General features: G+C 39.1%; 1 gene segment (V, D, J or C); it reads right to left on the bottom strand.

Moving 5' to 3' along the window:
• Positions 1 to 57: 57 nt before the first annotated feature.
• The window catches only part of LOC122206055, a 37326-nt gene continuing 14624 nt past the window's right edge, over positions 58 to 22759 (bottom strand). The window contains 4 exon segments of the C gene segment in view: positions 58 to 379; positions 2857 to 2904; positions 6811 to 7140; positions 14454 to 14517. Coding sequence covers positions 189 to 379; positions 2857 to 2904; positions 6811 to 7140; positions 14454 to 14517 — 633 coding nt within the window.

The raw sequence follows: 22759 nt of genomic DNA, 5'->3' as shown, positions 1-22759 counted from the left end.
CCGTGAGTGCCCCCCGGCCCCGCCCCTGACTCATGGCAGAGTCTGTTCTTCGTGCAGAGTGACATTTCCTGTTTGCCCAGCAGTTTGTAAACCCATTCTGCAGTGATGACACATAGAAAAAAGAGACATGTGAACTGCAATAACCCACACCCAGAAAGAAAGCCCCGCTAGAGCCTCAGCAGACACCTTTAGCGACAATAGCCAGTAAAGAAAAGTGGAGCCTTGGGCCACCATGTGTTACAACTCTTCTCATTGCGGCAGAGTGCTGGTCTCCCAAGCAGACAGTAGGTGATGATGACAGTGTAGACCATACTCTTGACGAGGAGGATGACGTAGGTGTAGTAGGCAGAGGTGTTCGCAAGCTGCAGCTGTAGGGGGTCTAAAAGAAGCCATCGGTTAGTTTCACCTGTTGTTTTGAAATGCTAGGGCTTATTAATGGGAGGTAGGTTGTATTATCCAATTCTGATGACCTGGGTGGAAGTGACTTTCCTGCACCAACCCAACCCAACAGTAAACGTCTATACCACTGTCACCCCTACCACCACCACCAAGACAACCCAGAATCCAGCTTGCGGGTCAAGTGAATCAACAACTTCTGTGAAATTCACTTAGTACATTCCAAAGTCTTAAAAAGCAAGGTTATGTTTTAGATGAATGAGTCATCCAGAAAAAAGCATTCGTGATAAGTAGCTTTTACCATTTCTTCACCCCCCAGCATGTCTGTAAGCAGCATATTGTTAGCTATTAAACTAATATGATTTAACCACTAACTAAATGCCAAATATTTAATTTTGAGAGTTTTGTGGGCAAAGCTTTAATCTTACTTAATTTTTCAGTAACCTACGAGATTATTTTCATTCCCATTTGACAAATTAAGGACAGAGAAGGAATTTGCCGGGTGTCATACAACTAGTAAGTATCACAAGCCAGATCTTAATCCCCACAACACAATGTTCAAGAATACATTCTTACCAACTCTAATTCTGCACCTCCACATGCAATAAGTACCCCCAGCAACAAACAGTTAAGCAAAAATACAATGATGAATTACTGATTTAGCAGCATCTTAGCCATTACACATTGTGCATTAATGAGATTCCTACCAAGTGTAGGAATTTCCACACTCCATGGAAATTTGGTGGTGTTCACAGTAGGGTGGGTGGGAGGTTTTACAAGAAGGCATTAGTTGTGGAGAGCACTAGGTGATGAATGGAAGTGTTGAATCATTCACTATATTGTATACCTGAAACTAATATTATACGCTAAGTCAACTAACTGGAATTTAAATAAAAACCTAAAAAAATAACAAAAGAAAATAAAGTGGAAGAGAGTAGTTAATCCAAATTCTCTCCAATGTTAGGAGGTCATAACTAACTCCCTTGCCTTTCCTGAATATTCCTCATTGGAGCTATGATGTTATAGAATGATTGCCTTTACTATCCTTTGAAGTTACCCAGGAAATATACGATGTCAAGAAGTAATTAATGACAATGGTTGTGGGACCAACTGACTACTCAATGAACCAGAAGGCAGGGTCTCTTCCTGTGGAAACTTCTTGTACAGGCTTTATCTCCAGAGAATCAGAACTCCAGAATTATTAGTACTTGGTATGAAAAGGGACCTTGAGAGGTGAGGTACTCATAACTTCTTGCTTTTGGTCAGGTAATATGTTAGCTAAGGTCCTTGGTATTGGATATGGAGGGCAGATCAACAGGGGTAGAACCAATGCTCCTCGTCACTTTCTTGCACAGATGTGGGGAGAAAGGGACAGAAACCAGTACTTCTAATGTGTCAGCTAAATGAGATACCCTATGCTAGGCATTCCACATATGTGACCTTACGTCTTCAACAACTGAGGGAGGTGTTATTCATGTTATTCCTGGTTGGCTCAGATAATGTAAGTAATGTACCCATATTCATGCAACTAATAATTAAAAGGCTGAGGTTAAAAGTCCAGTTTGTGGCACTTGAAGCCCTGCACCCACACCCACGCCCCATGTGTGCACCTGTCTCAGGGTCGTGACTTTGGAATTTCTTGCACTGTGATGACATCTTAGAGGAAGAATAGAAAACTGAGTAAGTATATGAACTCTTTTCTCCCCCACTTGTTTTTTGAGAGAAAGAGAGAGAGCGAGCGCATGAGTGAGGAACAGGCAGAGAGAGAGGGGGACAGAAGATCTGAAGTGGACTCCACGCTGACAGTAGTGAGCCTGATGAGGAGCTCAAACTTGTGAACCAAGAGATCATGACCTGAGCCTAAGTCAGACACTTAACCAACTGAGCCACGCAGATGCCCTAAGTATATGAACTTTTAAACCCTCTGTGTTGAAGCCTCAGATCTCACTGTGTGGCATGGTGCAAGGGATTTAATTAATTTTTGATCACTGCCCTCTTGTGTAAAATGGGAATAAAATCCTTCATAGTGAGTATTAAGAGAATTAAACAAAATGCACTCACAGTAACACAACGCCTTCTGTACAAGAACCTTTCAGTGTCGGTTCATGTTACTAAATATGAGCAAGAACACAGACTTAAAAAAATGTAGAAGCAACTTGATACTGTGTTTTCCTCAGTAAAAATAAAGACCACAGAAGTGAATGAAGTCCATTGGGGAAAGACTTCAGAGCCCCTCACTGCACCCCTAAGACTATAAAGTCCTCTCATTCCCAAACCAGCATTTATTGTGTGAAGTTGATCCCTGGGAAATGAAGGACTGACTTAAAGTATCACTCAGTCTATTTTGTAACATCCTGCCATTATGAGGCTTCTATCTGAAGCCAGGGAAGTTCAAAAGTAAAGCTGATCAGGAGGAAACATGCTATAACATATCATAAAGGCAAACATACAAAGCCTTACCATTTTCATCTTTCAGAGAAGCTTCTATAGAATCAATGACAGCGAGCTCTACAAGATATAAAAACAAGTATTATTCAATTGTTCATATTCATTATTTGATATGTGTCTGTGTTGGGGCTGAAAAGAAGAAAAGAAAAGAAAGAAAAAAAAGGAAAAAAGAAAAAGAAGGAAGGAAGGAGAGAGGGAGGGAGGAAGGAAAAGAGAGAGGCAGAAAGAAAAGAAAGAAAGGGAGAGAGGGGAAAGAAGGAAGAAAGAAAGGGAGAGAGAGAAAGGGAGAGAGAGGAAGGAGGGAAGGGAAAGAAGAGAGAAAGAGGAAGGAAGGAAGATAGGAAGGAATGAGGAGGGGAAAGAGGGAGGGAAGAAGGCAGAATCTGTCAATCCAGATAGAGCCATTACAAATATGAGCCCCACAATTCCAGAAATGGTTGACCTGATTTTACATAATTCAGTAGATCAATTCATAGATTGTGTTTCTGCACATGAAGACGTTGAAGTTCATGAATGATGCATTTTTTTTCTTTTTTTCTCACAATTAGTGGGTAATGTCTGAGACTATCTTGTTTTCTTCCTGTGCTCATAGCTCCTAGCACAGTGCCTGCCTCAAAGTTGAATTAAAATAATAAAAAAATAGAAAAAGTGACTGCTATACAGTCCTCAGCACCCACTGCTGACATGAAGGGATACTACTAAAATAATTCTTCCAACCCTGGAATCCGCAGCAAAATCTTACATGTTGGGAGAAGTTTGGTTTACATAATTCTTCCGTAGAAGCAAAGAAAAGCAGCCCTACCTTTCAAACCCTGCACTCCCCAGTAACCCCAACTCCTGCGCATGATTTTCTGGAGTGGAGCTGTTTAAGGACATGAGAGCAATGCTAATGAAAGCCAATACCTATTGAGTGATTATGACCTGACCGTGCCAGGCACTGTGTGAAAGGTTCACTTGCATTGTCTCACCTGATCCCTCAGTCACAGTGATGTGAGTTGAATCTGGAGGGCTCCATGTTACACACAAGGAAATACGGTTTAGAGAGTCTCACGTGCCCAGACTCATACCAGAAATTGGCTGAGCCAGCACTCACATGACAATTATGGGAGCTTAGATGAGCTAGAGCAAGTGGGAAGTACCTTGGGACACAATCCACAGAAATCGAACATACCTCCAGCACTGTGGACTCTCAGACATCATCTCTTCTAGTACCTTAATCGTTCTTGCAAGTGACCCTTTTTATAACAGAAGCTCAGCATTTCAGTGCATTCTTTCCAGGGACAGAAAGATACACTGAGTAATAATTATAGTTTTCTGAATATATAAAACCTGAGGTGAGGGTTGTATTTCTCTACAATGTTTAAAAAAAAAAAAAAAACCCAACATACATAATAAGACAAAATTCCTTTAAAAAGATCACTGAATCGGGCCCTGTGCTGACCGCTCAGTGCCTGGAGCCTGCTTCAGATTCTGTGTTTCCCTGTCTCTCTGCACCTCCCCCACTCACACTCTGTGTCTCTCTGTCTCTCAAAAATAAACATTAAAAAAAATTTAAAAAGGTCATTGACCATGGGATGCAGGAAGAGAGAGTTACAAGGTTGTTTTTGTTTATCCTTTTTCCACTGGATGTGTCCTTGTCCATACACACGTGGTTCTGGGATGCAATTTTACACACTCCACACAATCCTGTTTTGGGGTGTGCTTAAAAAATGGGTTTGAGGTGCAGTCTTTGGGGTAAATCCCCAAAATAAAAATGTTTGTGTAATCATATTTAGATGTTAAAATATCCTTAAGAACTAATTAAAAAAATTTTTTTCAATGTTTATTCATTTTTGAAAGACAGAGACCATAAGCAGGGGTGGGGCAGAGATAGAGGGGGACACATAATCTGAAGCAGGATCCAGGCTCTGAGCTGTCAGCACAGAGCCCGACACGGGGCTCAAACTCACGAACCGCAAGATCATGACCTGAGCCAAAGTTGGATGCTCAACCGAGTGAGCCACCCAGGCACCCCTCCTTAAGAGCTAATTTTAAAGTGTCTTAAAAGTCCCTTTCTATTTTATATGGTGCCTTTACTCATTAAAAGAGAAATAAAAATCTCTTATCACCATGCATCGATTGAGGTAAAAGCAATAAGGTAGCAATTTTTCAAATTAAAATCTGTGTATGTACCCTAGGTTCTCTTTCTCCATGCAAGTTGATTGAAAACTTGGACAGATTAGTTTTATCTCTTCAAAAGCATGGATTTTTTGTCCTATATATTTTTAGCTTTCATCAAAAATAAAAACAACAAGCAGCAAACCTATAGCAATAGAAATTTGTTGTAGAATGGTCTCAGAAATGCCTTTGTTAGCTTTGTTGCTATGAGAAGACCTTGGGAGACATTCCTTTCAGAAATTAATTCTCAGGGAAAACACATCATAAATTAGAACTTCCCTCTTTTCAGTAATCATCACCATGAAACTTACTGTGTTTTTACTTTGATCACTATAAAAATCAATACCTAAAGGACATTAGCCCAAGGGCTACATTAAACTTGTGCTTTGCTCATTTGCCTCCTCTCTGTTTCTTAGCTGTAGAAATTTTAAAAAATTAGGGGTGTTTGCACTTTTACTTCAGTTAGTTTTAGGAGAGGGTGCACATAAATACAAGAAGCACATGAATAAATGCATTCATGTTATATTTTCAAAAGCAAGCATTTTCACTGACATGATTATATTTCTTCTTCATCACAGCCGGGGAGAAAGCAGAGATAAATGTTCAACCCTAATTTGATCATTGGAAACACTAAGGATCCAAGAAGATAAAGATTTATTTCAACAATTTTAAGCAGTATACAGCAAAGGTCTTTGCACATTTAGTTACGTGCGTGTTCCCCCTGCTTCCAAAGGGCTTGGTAACCACAGAGAAAGGTACAAACTAGTCCTGTCCAGTGGGCCCTCTGGGGCTATGGTCTGTTATGTCAAGGCTCAGGACTTGACTTCTGAGTCTAGAGGTTATTGGATCACAGCCGGGTGCCCACGCTATCTAAAAATGATCAGCATTTGTACCAATGGTGATCCTACGGGACACCATGGCTGAATCACAAGTGACCGTGAGTGATTAGGAAACGTGTGTTCACTCTACTGTAGTGATCCTCCTGGGGACAGTGGTCCATCCTGCATCCTTTCCAGGCCTGGCACACACTCGTTCTGCAGTGTTTGCTGGGCAGCATTTCCCAGGGGTAGAAACACATCCATTGTGTAGAATGGAAGAATATTTGTATACATTAGCCTCACACAGTCTTTACTTACCAAATTTCACCTTAGAGTGGTATGTAAAATTCAAATCTAAAAAACCCAAGACCATACTAAGACCTCAGCAACCAAATTATACTTTTTTTTTTGTTGAGCTGCGCTCTGGCTCTTCAAATGAACAGCATTTTGTCACATACAGCTCGTTGTTTATGGGTTATACTTTGAGTACAGCAAGATTGAAATGAGAGGGACTTGGCTGGGTAGAACATTCTTGAACGATGTGTAATTGTTCTTATTTTCTGATCAAGTAAGATCCTTAGAAATGGACTCTCTTGAACATTTATTGTGTGTGAGGTTGCTAGGTGCCTTTACATGTACTGTTTCATTTAACCCAAAAAATGATGCTAAAAACATCACTGTAACCTTAATATTTTGGTTGATGAAACTGAGGTGAAAAGGCTAAATGAATTTTTCTTTTTATTTTTCTTTGTATGTTCCAAAACCCATAGTATTTTAGTTCTATGGAGAAATAGCAGGACATTTATGTTACCATTAGGTAACAACAGTCAAGAAAGATTTCTATTTGTTTCTTTTCATTAATATTTGACAGAAAAGGTAGGCTACTGGAAGGTTATATATTATATTATATTATATTATATTATATTATATTATATTATACTATACTACATTATATTATACTTAGATTAGATTAGATTAGATATGCACATACCTTTTTTCATTGAGTGAAAAGCAATCTCATGATCAACCCCTCCTTTATTAGTCTCATGTGTGAAGATACATTTGTGTTCTTTATTTATTGACTTTTTAGTGCGCGTCAACCAGGTGTATTTCATGTATGTGTCCTTTGTCTTCATGGTGTTTCCCTGCTGGGATATCAGAATTCTTTTGCTGTTCTTTTCTTTCCAGTCTATCTTGACAACATCAGGGAAGAAATTCTCAAGAAGACAAAGATACGTTCCAGTCCTATCGAATTTTATTTCAGCAATTGAAGGAAGAAAGAGTGTGGGCTTGGGGGAAGGGTCTGCATCAAGGCTTCTATCTATGGGGGGAAATGGAATAACAGTTAAAAACATTATTAGAGAAACACAAACATTGTGTGGTTTGGAACCACCTAGCACAGAGTGAAATGAAAGAAAGTTGCCATAGTATTCCTGCTTACCATGGTCTTTCATCCACAGTGGTTATGAGTTGCTCACTTTCTTAGTTTCCATGGGAAAACAGGTACAAGAGGTCAAGTAACTTTCCCAAAGTCACAGCTAATAAGTAAGTGGTAGAGTGTGGATAAACATGAGATTTTTTAAAACCGTATACATAGTCACTTTTTGAATGGGAATCTACTTCCACACATACTTGACAATCTATCAAGTTGAACTCTTAGCTTCAAATATGGATCCCATGCCCACTTCTAAAGTAGTGGAATCCTTCTCCTTGACTTCTGATTTTATAGATCAACTCACTATCCCACCTGAATCATGCAGAGTTTTGAGTAGGACAATGTTTAAAGCTGCACCTCCAAATTACTTACAGTGCCTTGAATTTAGAAGCAACGTGGCAACGTATACAAAACTGCTATTAAAAAACTCTGATTATTTTCAGAAATGCCTTTATATTAGCTTCATGGAATAACACACTTACCAGAATTTGGTTTTGCTGTGGAAAATGGTCACTAAAAGCACATTTTCTATTGGAATTTCATTTGAAGTTCAAGTGTGACTAGGAAGACATTGTATTTTGACTCTCAGAGTCTCCACTCAAAGCAGAATCTTCCTAGAAAGCTGCTGAACTGTTTACAATGCCACAATAATCGGTGATGTCAGCTGCTGAATAAAGTTTTATGTAAGTAGTGTAGTGTTAACAGTTAGGGTTCCAGAGTTTCCTGTAGACATAATGGCAGAATACATAACAAAACATCATTGTTTTCAAGGGCATATGTTGGTATGTTAGTTGATCACACATTTACTGTTAATGATTGAAATGATAAATGTTAGAATCCTTTCAAAATTGATTTCCAACTGAAATGCAAGTGCTTTACTGATACTCTCTTTGGGCTAGTTTGGAGTTAGTTTAACAGTCCAATGGACAATTTCTTAAAAAAGCAGTCGGATTTCTCATTTGAGAAGTAAAAGTAAAAAAATTATTTTTGGGGGGTACTGTTAATACTCAATTTTATTTTTTTTAGGAAAAAAATTTTTGAAAATTTCTACCTGTGTAACAAAGCTCCTGATTTTTATACTAAGTCAGTAAGCAAAGGATGAGTTTTTTATTCATGTTGCAGGTAGAATTAGGGCATAATGTGCTTATTTTAAGTTTATACATCTTGCTTGTAGTACAAATAGTTTTTTATTGATTATAACAATAAGATACTGTATATTTCTCCAGCCATATACTCTGCTTTTAATTTAAAAAACATGCTAGATAGACAACATTAATTTTTCAGTTGTACATGACATTTACATAATTTTAGCCTGTAGTCAATATATTAAGGAATCTAATTTTCATCTTAGAAAATTTGTGGTTTTTTTTTAAATAGGAATACTTCTCATTCCTGATAGTATACAACTTTAAAATCAAATGATGAACTTGAGAAGTTTCTGGATGGTAACATACTGTTTCTAACTCTTGTCTCTTTTCCTTTTTTTTAATTTTTATTTTAAAAATTTCTTTTTAACGTTTATTATTGAGAGACAGAGAGAGACAGAGCATGAGCATGGGAGGGGCAAAGAGAGAGGGAGACACGGAATCCAAAGCAGGCTCCAGGCTCTGAGTTGTCAGCACAGAGCCCAATGCCGGGCTTGAGCCCTCAAACCGTGAGATCGTGACCTGAGCTGAAACCCAGAGTGGATGGCCAACCTGCTGAGCCACCCACACGCCCCGAGGTGATAGTTTTTCAAGTCTAACTGAAGATGACTTGAAACATCAGAGAAGATGTTTGCAAATCCCACTCTGACACACAGATGCTAAACATGCACCATTCAAATGCATTAAAATGCCAGAGCCTAAGGTGAGGCTTACTTCCCAACACAATCCCTCAGGTTGCCTTATGTCCTTGGGCAACGTCCTCAGTAGAGGAAGCTCTTCTACTGCTCTGCTTTGATCAAACAATACTGCTTGGACAAGATATCAACCTGAAATAAACCCAATGCTAGTTTCAGAGGTAGCGCTGGCAACATGGATTTGGCAAATATTACTTGGGACGAAAAGCGCTACACTTTACGCTTACATCGCACAAGTATAGAATAGTGAAGTGAATGAAAAAAATGTTTTTTTAAAAAATGTTGTAAGTGAGTAATTTTCTCTTCAGATAAAAGATCCAGTGACGGCATCGTAACGGGAGGCCCAAACAGAAACTTGGACCTGGAGACAACTCAGAAATTTGCTCTAAAGTAGGTGTTTTAGATGCATATGAAAAGTCTGAACAAAATTTGTAATGAAATGTGAGGGCAGAAAAAGCAATATTTCTGAAGTGATGCTGTACTGATATCATTTTTAACTTTGTAGGTATAATTCAATTAAGATATTAAATATACAAATGAATACTTGACTTTTTATCTACATCACTGTAAGTTTATATATTTAAGTTCTGAAACTTCCTCCCTATTTCTCTATGTCTGGATATTTCCACTGAAAAATGAGAGATTACCCTTTATTCAGGCTAGCAATCTTTAAAGTGAGGCTTATTACATTCTCATCATTTTTACAAGCAGGTGACAATGAGTCTTAGAAGTTGGAAGTATTTCATAAATTCGACCATTTGTTCTAAAATGACATGTAGACTAGATGGTAATTAACACAGTTTTCTGTACTCCTGATTTCATTAAAAAACTCCAGTGGGTGGTAATTCGAATTCTTGAAATTGGCATTCTTTATCTCTGACAACCTAATTTTTATAGTAGTGATTTCCATATTTAATTTCATTTAGTCTTTGTAACATCCTCTTGAGATGGTTGTTACATTGACAGAATGAATGGAAGGAAAGATGACAAATATTAACAGCAATAAGTGTCACTGAAAATTTTTAATTTTTTTCTTTATTTTTCTATTTTCCAATTTTTCCCATGATAAGCACTTATTATTTTTATAGTTTTAAGAAAGCAATAATGACTGAATCAAAATTTAATCACTAAAGGATGGTTATCCAGAAAGTGATAGATCCAGATCCACAGTCTATATTTTGTGTACCACGTTCTCCTAAAAGACATCTTTCAGGACTCCATGAATTATATCTAGGTCACCATTATTTAATTAGATTGTAAGAATTTACATTGATTACGTAGTCAATTGGAAAAAGGACCAGAAGCTTGCTTCTCAGCTTATGAGTTCATTTGTGCCTATGATCATAGCCATTAAGGAAAACACGATATATCATCTTTCATTTTTTTCAATGTTTTACCACCTTTGAGAAAATTCTTAAAAATTTTTATTTGACTCACCTAGTACGCTAGCCATCCCTGTGAGAAATTCTCCCCCCTCAGGCAAAATTTCATTTCTAAGGCTAATGAAGAATGAACAAATTTAATACTGCATTTAGGGGAAAAAGCCTAGCTTATCACATTTTTGAATATGTTTACACAGGTAAATATTTCGATATTTGATATTAATTATCCTTTGACAAAACACAAGTTTAGCAATTTTTTTTGTTCATCCTTTTTTGTACCATTTATTTATTTTTGAGAGACAGAGCCAGAGCACAAGTGGGGGAGGGACAGAGAGAGAGAGGGAGACACAGAATCCGAAGCAGGCTCCAGGCCCCAAGCTGTCGGCACAGAGCCCGATGGGGGGCTTGAACCCACGAACTGTGAAATCATGACCTGAGTGGAAGTCGGACACTTAACCGACTGAGCCAGGCAGGCACCCCGTGTTCAGTCTTTTCCATTAGTTATTTTTGGATTTAAATGAATAAGATAAACTTCTTTACAAAACTTTCAACACAGAAAACCCAAATGGCCCTAAGATCTCCATCCCTTAGAAACCCCCAGTTGCTCTCGCAAGTTAGCTCCTTGTCAATGTCCTTCACGGGAGCTCAGGTGGCAACTACCCCCAAGGACTGGGACACAGTCACCTACCTCTCCAAGGATCCTGCTGCCACTTGTGACCAAACTGGGACTGAATCCTAGAATTCTGAGCTGGCACCAGCACCTAGCCTTCCGCCCCTGCATCCCCTGCCTCCCCTCCCTACGTTATACAGAAGAATGAAAGAATATTTACCTGTGACCCTGAGCAGTGTGCCAGGACCGAACACTTTGTTGCCCCAGCTATACCAGCCATACCCATCATACCACTCCCACTGTCTGAAAAGCTTGTACAGAAATCTCCCTTTGTGCCACCTTTTAAAATTGTGCCCACATTTTTTCAATATTTATATAAACATATAAAAAGTAGGTCCTGCTAACATTACACAAAGATGAACCTCAAGCAACATCACATCAGAGATGAACTTAGTCAAGAATGGATGAACTGACCTCTCTCTGCCTGGGCAGCTGGGTTGTGTCTTTCCATCTCGCTCACACGCATTGGAGAATATGGTTTTACCTTCTCTCGACATTTTCCTGACCCTTAGAAATCTCTTCCCTTAAAAGACTTTGTCGTGCAATATCGCTTCTTTTATTAGAGTATAATTTGCAGTTATTATTTATTTTGTTTTTGAAGAGGAACAAAAAAGTATTTAATAAATGAATCTTCAATATTTTTACATGTTTTTTTCCTATTTCTAGGTATTGAGGGGTCGCTATCTTGTTTGACTGTAGGTAAATTCTTTCCAGAATCCAAGCCCCACTGATGGTAGACCAGATGAGTAGTTACAGTCTGAAATATTAATAATAATCTCTTAATCTATTCATTCCTGAAAGACTGCCTGTTTGAACATGAAATTACCCCAACAGTTTCCAGGCATTGATTTAAAATCCTGAGATGCTCGTGGGGTGCCAGGGTGGCCCAGTCGGTTAAACGTCCGACTTTAGCTCAGGTTACAATCTCACAGTTTGTGGGTTCAAGCCCCACGTCGGGCTCTGTGCTGACAGCTCAGAACCTGGAGCCTGCTTCGGATTCTGTGTCTCCTCCTCTCTCTGCCCCTCCCCTACTCATGCTTACTCTCTCTCTCTCAAAAATAAATAACATTACAAATTTTTTTAAATCAAATCAAATCAAATCAAATCAAATCAAATCAAATCAAATGCTGAGCTGCTCATCAGAGGATCCTGTCTGGTCTGGTCTTTCTGCCGCTGCCCCGGCCTGAATGGAAAGGCAGCTGTGGGTCATGCGGCCGAGTCCTGCTTGTAGGTCACCTGCTCCAGCTGTCCTGCCCGAGTCAGTGTTTCTGGCGCGCTTGATGCCGATGCGGAAAGAAGACTGAATGCGATGGTGTGGAAAGGACTTGTCATTTTATAGCAATACCCTAAGAATCACATTTTGAAAATCTAATGAATGCGTATTCAGCATGACTTACTGGATATTTTGGGGGGAGGAGAGGCCATTTTAATCCCATGATTGGAAGCAGAAGCATTGTTTTCTGTATGAGGAGCAGTATAAATTATGAGCTATTACTAATTAAGCATTCAACTAAAGAGTCTATTTTATTTTTATTTTTTTTAATTTTTTTTAATGTTTATTTATTTTTTGACAGAGAGAGAAAGACAGAGCATGAGCGGCGGTGGGGCAGAGAGCAAGGGAGACACAGAATTGGAAGCAGGCCCCAGGCTCTGAGCTGTCAGCACAGAGCCCGACGCGGGTCTCCAACTCACAGACTGCGAGATAATGACCTGAGCCGAAGTCAGACGCTCAACCGACTGAGCCACCCAGGCGCCCCTAAAGAGTCTATTTTAAAGGTCAGGCTGCACATGAGTAAATATGGACATATAAAAACATGGCTAAATGTTTCTAGTATCACATCATGGCCTACACCATGCATTCTGGGATGGACAGGTCTCTGTTGGATCCCACTTTTTGTCATAGTAACTTGCCATGTGAGTTAAGGCAAATGACTGAACTTCTCCAGACCCCACTTTCCACATCTGTGAACTTGGAATACGAGGACTTTCTGTATAGGGCTGTTGAGGCATGAATGAGATAAGGCACTGAAACTAGTCAGCATGGTATGTGGCCCTCAGTGAAACTTAGCTAATATTATTATTCTCTTCAAGGGGGTGGTTTCAGGCCATTTTATCAAAATTTTCCACCAAACAAAACATCTGGATTTTATAAGCAATAGGTATTACACAAATTAATAAAGAGAGCTCATGAATCCAAGACTTTCTCTGTCTCTTAACAGCTACATGCCGAAAAGGGATTGTGGCCTGAAGAAGCCACGATCTAGAATACTTGTTCTGTAGACCAAAAGCTTTTTGAGTGTTGGGGCTGTGTCTTTTTTACTCTTTATCTCTAGCATCCAACACGGAAACTGTGTTCAATAAGTGTTTCCTGAGATAATAAATGAACAAATGAAAACGTAAACCCAGGCAGATGGACTTTTTCTATGGACTTTGGAGTTGAAATGGTTTATTGAGCTCACAAAATCCAATAAACTGGACCGTCGCTAGGCAGTATCACAAGACTCACAATGGCACAAATTTCGACTAGTCTCAGGCTGCCCTCTAAGAAGCTAGAGTAATAAGAATTAATGGGATTATTGACATTTTGTAGTCATTTACCATAAGAGTAAATTATTTTTCAACTGCTAACAGCTGAAAGCAAAAGCAGTTACAGAATTTGGCAGGTTATTAGAGAAAGAAGCAGTAGTCATTAAGAACGGAGTACTATTAGGGGCGCCTGGGTGGCTCGGTCGGTTAAGCAGCGGACTTCGGCTCAGGTCATGATCTCGCGGTCCGTGGGTTCGAGCCCCGCGTCGGGCTCTGTGCTGACAGCTCAGAGCCTGGAGCCTGTTTCAGATTCTGTGTCTCCCTCTCTCTCTCACCTTCCCCCATTCATGCTCTGTCTCTCTCTATCTCAAAAATAAATAAACGTTAAAAAAAAAAAATTAAAAAAAAAAAAAAGAAGAACGGAGCACGATTCATACTAAAAGGAACTTAATCAAAGTGTCTGTCTCTTCAGAGACCATCTACAAAAAAAGCAGCTTGAACCATTAACTCACACCAATGGTTTATAGACACAGTCCTAAAAATCATTTTAATTTCAAGACTGAGTCTATTTTTGTGTGCATATGTTTCTAAAAGTAGAAGTTCGCTCCGCTTGCAAGCAGAGAAGTAAATAAACGTTTGCAAAGTAGTTTTATTTCCATGTAGAGTGGCTGTAGCTGCGAAATTGCTGCCCATAAGCTGCTCTGATGCTAAATTGTTTTTTTCTAAAAAACATGTATCAGTTTTTTTATTCACACGATCAAAGCAGAACAAAGTTACTTACCCGGGGGAGTTACTATGACCTTAGTTCCTTCTGCAAATACCATGATCCAGCCTGATTCATCACACTGGTTAGAACTTCTACAAAAATGTCAGCCTTGTCCTGAGCCTCATGGCATGACGGGCAAGTAGAAACCTGGTCCTGGCGACTTGATCTTCTGGGTTCCCTTGGAAGTCCTTGAATATAGGTTTCATGGTGTCTGACATTTTATAAATTTTCCTCAGATTAGTTGGCAAAAATGTCTGTTTTCCAAGGAGCCAGTAATTACAGAAAGTGCTGATAGAAAATGGAAACAATGAAAGCACCAGTAAAAAAGAGAGATTGGAAGTAATGAGGCAACCAACCAGTTATCTAAATTACCAGGAAAAGTGTTCAGAGAATTAAGATGTTTTGATTTCCAGGTGTTTGAGTGTGTGAAACTGCTTAGAGATCGCATCAAAGGCAAAAAACCCTTCTGTTCTCACAAACACCAAGCCTGCTCCGTTAGCAATCTGGGATTGTGTTTCTGAAAGAGGAAACTCTTCAGTAACCAGAAATACAAACATACCAACAGAAATATACTCGAGAAGTGTGGACAATGTTCTCCATTTTAAAATCAGCTACTTTTACCATTTGACAACATGATTCTCTACCACGCAGTGCAAAAATGAGAAAATAATTTGTTAGGACATTTTTTCCTGGAATAAAAGAAGAAAATTGTAGAAGTCCGTCTTCTATGAAATACTAGATTCCTATATAAACCATAATTTGAAAACAAAATCCAGTTCTCTGATATGTTGAAAAAAAGAAGCCTCTTGGAAGTTATTCTGTTGTCTTTGGAAATGCACATGTAGCCCTATCTCTGTGGTTAACTGGCTTTGGACAAGACATTTGCCATCTCTGGGTTCCCATGTCTCCACTTGTTGTGCGGGCACTGGGCTATGTGTGTCCAACAGGCCCTTCCTCTTCCAACAGCTCATAAACCTGTGATTAAGAGCAGGAAAGGGTCTGCTGTGGTTGCTCAAGTGAGAAAGGAGTTGAGGGTTAGTAATAAAGAAGGTTTTCTTACAAGTCCTTCTGACTCTATGACATTGTGAGATCCCAGCAGGTACAATAGCAGGTATCTTCATCAGACTGGAGGGCCTTACTGATTATCAGGTAAAAGACTCTGTTGTCTTTCCTGTCTGTGTACAAGCCAGAAATGGTAATATTGGTTGAGCCATACAGGATTCATTTCAGAGCCTCTGCTTCTTTTGGTTGTTACTGGTGGACGATGGTCTTCGAGAGAGTAACCCAGACTGCTTACAATGTATATAAACTGTTCTTTCTGTTAGGTAAAGGAGAGTCGATCCTGAGGGATGCTTATTTTGGTGTCTCCATTTGGAAAGCATGGGAGTGAAATCAGAAGCACTTGAACAAGTTGAAAGTGGACATAAAAACAGTGAAAAGACAGTCAACCTACAAGCCCAAGCCAAAGACACACAAATCCATGGGGTTGGCATTGCCAGTAACTAGTCAGAATGGACTCTAAGTGGGGGGCATGAATCAGGACTGGGGAATCAGTGGCAGCCCTCATTTTTCAGAGGCAAGGAGGGAGAGGAAGATTTACTTTAGAACCAATGACATACTTCCTCAGTAAGACCTATGTCAGTGTTATTTTATTATGTTCCTGTATAAAGAAATATGAGATCCCAGAAGACCTCACCAAGACATCTGTGTAATAATAATTCAATATTATCTTCCCTTTGGGGTAAATACCTTCACATTTTTCCTTCAGGTTTTGCTTCAAACACATGTACCCTTAAGCTCTTTTTCATCTCTGAGTTACAGATTTTTCACCAAATTTTGTGAGTGTGGGAGCTATATGGCTATCATGAGAATTGGAAGAAAACTCTTACTACTATGTAATAAGAAATGAGATAATAACCCCAAAATATTATGCAGAAGTATCTACATTCTATAGGTCATTAGTTTATAGAAAGTTCCGAAAGCTTGGTGAAATTGAACTATTATTATAGTTACTGCTTTAGGTGTTATGACATTACTGTCCTCTGCTATGAATGAAGAAAAATCTTGGAAGAAAAATATCCTTTGGTTTATGACCCTCAACTCTTATCCTATTCAAAATTCTTAGCTTTTCAAAATAAAGAAAACTTTACTGTTGTTTGAAGGCCAATGTCAGATGTGATGTTTAATGAGTCCCTGAGCTCCTGTGTTAGCTGAGATGGCTCAGGGAAGCAGTTCAGTTGTAATGGGAAAGGACACTGTGATGTGTTGACCTTGTGCTTGAACTGTCCTGTGTGGAACCTCCTTCGGTCCCCAGCAACCCTATGAGAAATATTTAGTAATGTTCCTGGATCGTGCTGTCAGTTAAGTGGCTGAGCAGGAATTCAAACCCAGGTTTGCATCACTCCAAAGGTCTTGTGGTTTCCATCATTCATCCATCCATCCATCCATCCATTCATCCATTCAAAGTCAGCAAACCATTTTGCACATTGATATGGCTCCCTTCCCAGAAAGCTTCTCATCAAAAGAGAAGTGGAAGATCAGGACACGAACAAAAGCCAGCCTGGGCCCCAGAGAGTAAATAGATGATAAAGTGACCTAACTGAAAGATCATCACAGATTGAGTTCTTAGGCTCTAACCTAAAACCTTGCTGAGGACACAGATGCAGGAGAAAAGTCTTGTATAGATGGTAGCCAGGTCCCTCTGAGAGGCAGAAAGGCATGGGTATATGTTTTCAGGGGTGTGGTGTAGTGGGAGGGCTTCTGTTCAGTGTCAGTGGCACATTTCCATACAGTGGATCCCAGCAGGTGCAGTCATACAGCCCAGCACCTGCCTCATTAACTCGGTGTATCCTCAGGCTCGCTTGGCAAATCCCTCTGTCGTTTCCTGGCTTCATATTTTTCCTCACTACACCTTGTTCGTGGACCACATTTTCACTTGAGGAAATACACAATGCATTTTAGAGGCTGGTCTGGCTTTTGGTACCAGTGTATTATTATACATTCTTCCTTAAGACCCATTTTTATTTCGCATTCAAAAATGTTGTGTTTCCTTTTTTCTTGGTAATAGATGGTATGAGTTGTGTTATAAAAATGTCTCCACTTGAGGATGGTGTCAGGAGAAGTGGTTGAATACTGGGCTGATCACAGAGCACATGTGAGGGCTGATGTGGTAAGAGGAAGGGGCGCTCTGAGCACACAGCGAGGAACCATAGATGGCAGAGAAAGGGACCCACAGCGTTTACCCCAAATCATCCTGCAAAATAGGACTACTAACCTGTTTTATCAGCAGATTTTTCTCACTACTGTGCATTTGTTACCATCCAATGATATTAGTATAAAGAAGCCATTTTCTTGTTGAAGGACTATCGTCCTTCACCAGTTCAAATTAGAGAGTGGGAGGTGGGGGGTAATTCTTACAGTTCTCTTCTTCTATGACTTATGAATTATCTGCTTTCTTTCTCTGCCTCTGTCATATTCTCTCTCTCTCTCTCTCTCTCTCCTTCTCTCTCTCTCTCTCTCTCTCTCTCTCTCTCATCCTTCCATTGCAGTTTGGGTGATTTCTAATGGCCTATCTTCATGTTAACTAATTCTTGCCTTATATCTCTTAAATCCACTGATGAGCCTTTCAGGGCATTCTTCATGTCTGTTCTGATGTTTTTTATTTCTTGCATTTCCTTTGATTCTTTCCATCTCTCTAATGAAATGATTTGTCTGATCTTGCATCTTGTTTACTTTTCCTATTAGATTAGATCCTTTAAAGTGTTCATCAAAATTATTTTAAGTTCCCTGATGGTTCCAACAACTCTGTCATGTCTCAGTCTGGTTCTGGTGACTGGTCTGTGTCCTCACACTGTGTTTCTTCTTGACTTGCTGAGTCAAGAGTCTGAGTGTTTGGCTGGAAGCTGGCCACGTTGTGTGGTAGAATAGATACGGAGGTAAATATATTTTGTGCTTGAAAATGAGCACACCTTTCCACTTTGGCCTTTACTGTGGGGCTTTCAGTTAACTATTCAGGAGGTAGACTGGATTTGGAGCTGGTTGTTGCTAAGTTATTGGGTTGAAATGTGTTATTGTCAGAGTCCAGACACTTAAAAATTCTCTAATTGTACTTTGTCTCTTCACTTGTCTTTGAGTCTTCCCTTTGTTCTGATCCCCAGAGAAATTCTGTCTCTCAAAGTTCTCTTAGCTCTATTCTACTGTTACTTTCACTCAAAGTTTGCTACCTTGGAGGTGAAAGGTCACACAGGGAGACATTCTCTGGTATTTTTAGTAAGTCTCATTTTGAAGCAGATACAATGAAACTGGGTCTTAATGTCACAGTCTTCACAAGTATTCCTGCCTCTTCTTCAGAGATGGAACATTTTCAATCCTTGTTCCTCTCCTCCCAGGGTATGAAGTACCCACCTACTTCAGGTCGTGGGTTTGATGCCTATCCTTCTGCAGATGACCTCTTGTTACCTTGGGACATAGGGGAGATGTTCTGGAAAAAGTTTTGGTGGTTGCCTCCTTTGCCTTCTCTCAACCACAGCAGATTCCACCGGCACCTCCCCTGCAGATGAAGTCACCTCTTGTCTCCAGGGATAACGGGGTGGATCGGGTATGGGTGGATTTCAGCGGTAGTTGCTGTTCCCCTCCTGCAACACCAAAGGGGGAGCTTTGTCTGGATTGTCCCTGGTCTTCCCTACAAGAATTTTATGGGATTCCTCCAGAAGAAGCTTAAAAGGTGTTGGAAAACCCCCTGTTTATGGTTCCAAGGGTTCACACCCCCCCCACACTAGTCTATACTGTCTGATATTTTCTAAGTAAATATGTTTGACAACATCTATCCAAGGTGAGAAATGCTCACATCCTATGTCTCCCTGAAAGTGCCTGTCTGCCTCCAGTTTTTGTGTAAGTCACTTACCTACAACCTCAGTTCTCTGATGGATTCAAACAAAGTATTAAATCTCAGTTTGTCCCGATTTTTTAATGTTTATTTATTTATTTTGAGGGTGGCATGGAGGGACAGAAAGAGGGAGAGAGAGAGAATCCCAAGCAGACTCTGCACTGTCAGCACAGAGCCCGATGTGGAGCTCGACCTCACCAACTGCGAGATCATGACCTGAGCCAAAATCCAGAGTCAGAACGAACCATCCAAGCCCCCTGTTCTGCTTTTTGAGTGTTTCTGTAAGATGGGAGCTGTGACATTTCCAGCTCTCTGTATCTCTGAGCACATGTGGGTCCTTTTTCTTCCTTTTTTTTTTTTTTTTGGTTTGTTTCTTTAATGTAAATTGTTATTTACATTAAAATTCTTCTATCAGAAGAAGAGAAGTAAATTTCAGTTGAGTTCTGCCCAATTACCGTTATATCTCTTTCCAATTTTTAACTGAATTTCTTTTATTATTATTGAGTCTTGAGACTTCTCTCTGTATGCTGGACATCAGTCTTTTCTCTACATGTATTTTGAGAATATTTTCTTTTAAGCTGTGGCTTTTCTTTCCATTTTCTTGAAATGTTCTATTTTCTTTCCATTTCAGTCTTGAATAGAACAGAAATGCTAATATTGAGGAAGTGCAATTTATTAAATATTTCTTTTATGATTCTTGCTTTTTGTGTCCTATATGAGGAATCTTTCCCCAACCCAAGGTTACAAAGATTGTCTCCTATATTTTCATCAAGAAATGTTATTGTTATAGTTTTTACAATTAGGCCTAGAATCCAGTTTTATAATGTTTATTGATTTATTTTGAGAGACCGAAGGAGCATAAGCAGGGAAGGGGCAGAGAGAGAGAGACAGAGAGAGAGAAAGAGAGAGAGAAAATCCCAAGCTGGCTCTATACTTGGCATGGAGTTGGACACAGGGCTCAAAGTCACAAGTTGCAAGATCATGACCTGAGCTGCAATCAAGAGTCAGACACTTAACCAACTGAGCCACCCAGGGGCCCCTAGAATTCATTTTTAGTTAATTTGTATATATAATGTTTGGTATGGATTGAGGTTTATTTATTTATTTATTTTTACATAGATGAACAATTGTTTCATAATCACTTGTAGAAAACTGTATTCTTTGTCCATTGGATTTCCCATGGATTTTGTCCATCTTTGTTAGGAGTTAGGTAAGCACTTCGGTGTTGCCCTATTTCTGGATTCTGTTCCTCTTACCTATGTGGGTATGATTTCACCCAAACCCCTTTTTCTTGACCATTGTAGCTTAATAGTAAGTGTTTAAACTCTTTTCAAAACAATTTTGGCAATACTATGTTTTCTGTAATCCCATAGAAATTTTGCAACCAGTTTATTGATTTCTATGAAAAGTTTTCCTGGGATTTTGGTTGGGGTTACATTAAATCTATTTATCAGTTTGGAGAATGTTTGCCATCTTAACTATATTGAGTCTTCCAATCTATGAACATGGTACATCTCTTCATTTATTTAGTTCTTCTTTGATTTCTGTCATTAAAGTTTTATTGTTTTCAGGGGCACCTGGGTGGCTCAGTTGGTTAAGTGTCCGACTTAGCCTCGGTCATGACCTCATGGTTCGTGGGTTCCGGCCCCAAGTCAGGCTTTGTGCTGACAGCTCAGAGCCTGGAGTCTGCTTTGGATTCTGTGTCTCCCTCTCTCTCTGTTCCTCCCCTGCTCACACACACTCTCTCTCTCTCAAAAATAAATAAACATTAAATTTTTTTAAAAAAAGTTTTATTGTTTTTAGCATACAAATCTGTTTTTGCTCAAATTTACTTCTATGTATTATAGAGGTTTTTTGACATTGTTTTTGTTGGTATTGTAAATGATACTATTTTGTAAATTTCTGTTTCCAAATGTGAATTGCCAGGATATGAATTACAATTGATTATTCATCTCACATTCTATTGTATTTTGTATAGTCCTCCGTTAGGTGTATGTGCCATCATTTGTTCCACCACTGTCCCTATGTTTGGATATTTATATCATTCCCAACATTTTGCAGTTACACAATGAATAACTTTATCCATTTGTATTTTCACATTTTTGAAAGTTGTGCCTTTAGAGTATATTCCTAAAAAGTGTTTTTACTTGACAGCTAAATGCATATAAACTTTTGTTATATATTTCCAAATTTCCCCACAAAATGATTGTATTTTGCACCAATGTATGATTGCCCGTTTTCTCCCACTGCTTCACCAACAGAATGTATTGTCAAACTTTTAAACTCTTGCCAATCTCATGAGTGAGAAATGGCATCTCACTGTAGTTTTTATGGGTACCCAGAAAATCAAGGGAGACAGCCTTGATTGTGTGCTGGTTTGGGGATGATGAGATTGCCTTATTACCTTCGCACACCCTGTGCCCCTCTCAGGGTTGCATACAGTACATAGGAAAAGACGCCTTTCGTGTTCAGTATGAAACCTTTCACCTTCTTGTTTCAGGGCGGAGTGATGTGAAACAGTGCAGCAATTTCCAATAACTATATCCAATACTGAGATCCCTATTGGTATTGTTTGGATGCCACAATAATTCCAAAGGCGTGAGCAGTAGAATGCATTTAAAAACTTAATTTGGCCCCCACAATACAGATGGAATGCCAGAAAATCCTAATTTCAATGTCCTATCATTCACTTGTTTGGGACAACACCAGATAGACTAGAGTGTAGACTGGGTCATGCTTAGAGCCTGCCTAGACCTCATAGCCGCTCTCATGAGTATGTCAATACCTAGATCTTCTAGAAGTAATTTTGGTATGGGATAACTACATTAATAGTACTATTTTTTTTAGCATTTATTATCTTTTAGGTGCCGTGCCTTATATATATTATTTCACTTTCTCATCTAAAAGGTCTAGACCTTTGAGATGTTATTATATTCACTGTTGTACAGATGAGGAAAGTGCAGCCAACAGATGTTAACTCATGTATCCAGAGTCACAAAGCTGGTACCTATGGGAGCCCGGATGCGAACTGGGAACTCAGTGAAAAAATTCTGTGGAGAAGGCAAAATATAATGATGACAATATAGGTCTTCCATTATTATAGCACTGTTGGGCAAACACCATTTTCACTGTGGACCATTTATTTATAGTTTTACTCCTACAGTGTATACATATACAGATACACATAAAATTATATAATTATATACAGAAAACTAATTTATACACATATAATTTTAAATTATATGTACACACACACACATATATATATATAAGTGGTCATTCACATATGGACTTGTGTGTACAATTTATCTTTATTGTGATCTTATGAATATTTTTATAGCTGAAATTTATAATTAAGTGTACACTTTAACATCTTAAAGTGTGTATTTTTCTTAATAAATTTATAGTAAATCATTTTTAACATTTTAAAAATCAG

This window comes from Panthera leo, chromosome A2 (genome assembly GCF_018350215.1).
Source record: "Panthera leo isolate Ple1 chromosome A2, P.leo_Ple1_pat1.1, whole genome shotgun sequence".
NCBI classification, from domain to species: Eukaryota; Metazoa; Chordata; class Mammalia; order Carnivora; family Felidae; genus Panthera; species Panthera leo.
This window is presented reverse-complemented; position numbering and strand designations above follow the sequence as displayed.